General features: G+C 60.6%; 1 protein-coding gene across 3 annotated transcripts in view; it reads right to left on the reverse strand.

The window, feature by feature from the left end:
• The window catches only part of ATP1A3 (ATPase, Na+/K+ transporting, alpha 3 polypeptide), a 30,685-nt gene that overhangs the window by 10,685 nt on the left and 18,597 nt on the right, over window positions 1-1,403 (reverse strand). For all 3 annotated transcript variants that reach the window (XM_011936569.1, XM_011936568.1, XM_011936567.1), the window contains exons 12-14: window positions 1,049-1,241; window positions 606-781; window positions 391-527 (exon numbers count right to left, since the gene is read on the reverse strand). In XM_011936569.1, coding sequence (XP_011791959.1) covers window positions 391-527; window positions 606-781; window positions 1,049-1,241 — 506 coding nt within the window. The remainder of the gene's footprint in view (window positions 1-390; window positions 528-605; window positions 782-1,048; window positions 1,242-1,403) is intronic.

Below are 1,403 nucleotides of genomic sequence, written 5' to 3' on the forward strand. Positions count from 1 at the left end.
AAAAGTACAAAAAAATTAGCTGGGTGTAGTGGAGGGCCCCTGTAATCCCAGTTACTCGGGAGGCTGAGGCTGAGGCACCGAATTGCTTGAACCTGGGAGGCAGAGGTTGCAGTGAGACACGATTGCGCTACTGCACTGGTGCCATCCCTGGATGACAGCGAGACTCCGTCTCCAAAACAAAAAAAACACTGGGATGCAAAACTATGCCTGGCTACCTCTGTGGCTGCAATGTCCCCACACCGGACGGAGGGCCGGACCCAGGGCCTGGTCCATGGAGAAGTCCCAGAAAGAACGGGACGGGCAGTGCAGAGGGAGGTTGGGGGGAGGCAGTCCCCCTGTGTCAACACCCTAGAGGGATGTCCAGGGTCCTGGTTGGGATGGGTGGCTCACCGGGGGTTAACCTGGCTGACGGGAATGTTGAGACGGGCAGCGATGTCCTCCACAGTCTCGTTGCCCTCAGAGATGATGCCCACGCCCTTGGCAATGGCCTTGGCCGTGATGGGGTGATCGCCGGTGACCATGATGACCTGCAGGCATTGATTTTTAGGGATGGCCTCCCCCGCCCCATGTCTGGCCTCACCTTCCCCAGCCACCCCAAGCCACACCTTGATGCCTGCGCTGCGACACTTGCCCACCGCATCAGGGACGGCTGCCCGGGGCGGGTCGATCATGGACATGAGGCCCACGAAGCAGAGGTTGTCTGTGGTGAAGTTCACGTCATCACAGTCGAAGGCAAAGCCCTTGGGGAACTGCTCCTCGGGCAGGTAATAATGGCAGAAACCTGGCAGCAGGGAAGGGTTGGGGTGTGAGGGTTCCAGCCTTGGAACCTCTGCCCCATGCCCCCAGATGTCTGCATCGCCCGCATTACATCTCCCCATCGGCAAGACGGCCGGTCAGCATTCACTTCCTAGGATGCCTTCCCCTCTCATTCATTCATTCATTCATTCACACTACATTCTGGGAGGCCCTGGACTGAGCCAGGCTTTGGGCAGCATCACAACCCTCCTTGCCCTCTAGGGACCCCAGAGCCCGCCCGGCAGCCTCGCACCAAGCACGCGCTCGCCCAGGCCGCCGAGCTCGAGGTAGGCATTCTGGAAGGCCTCCTTCATCTCCTCATCCAGAGGCTGCTCCTTGCCCTGCAGCAGGATGGTGGAGCAGCGGTCCAGGATGCGCTCGGGGGCACCCTTCATCACCAGGAGGTATCGGTTGTCGTTGGGGTCCTCGGTCTCATGGATGGAGAGCTGGGGATGGAGCAGAGGGTGGCGTGCCTGAGCCACGCAGACACCAGGAAGCTCCCTGCCCCATCCTGTCCCTGGTCCAGAGCCAAGGGTGCCAGGTCAGACCCACACCAGGGCTCCCCCAGAAGGGACACTCTCTCAAGAGACCTCTGCTCATTCCTATCC

The sequence above is a fragment of the Colobus angolensis genome, unplaced genomic scaffold, assembly GCF_000951035.1.
Source record: "Colobus angolensis palliatus isolate OR3802 unplaced genomic scaffold, Cang.pa_1.0 Scaffold154, whole genome shotgun sequence".
Classification (NCBI taxonomy): domain Eukaryota; kingdom Metazoa; phylum Chordata; class Mammalia; order Primates; family Cercopithecidae; genus Colobus; species Colobus angolensis.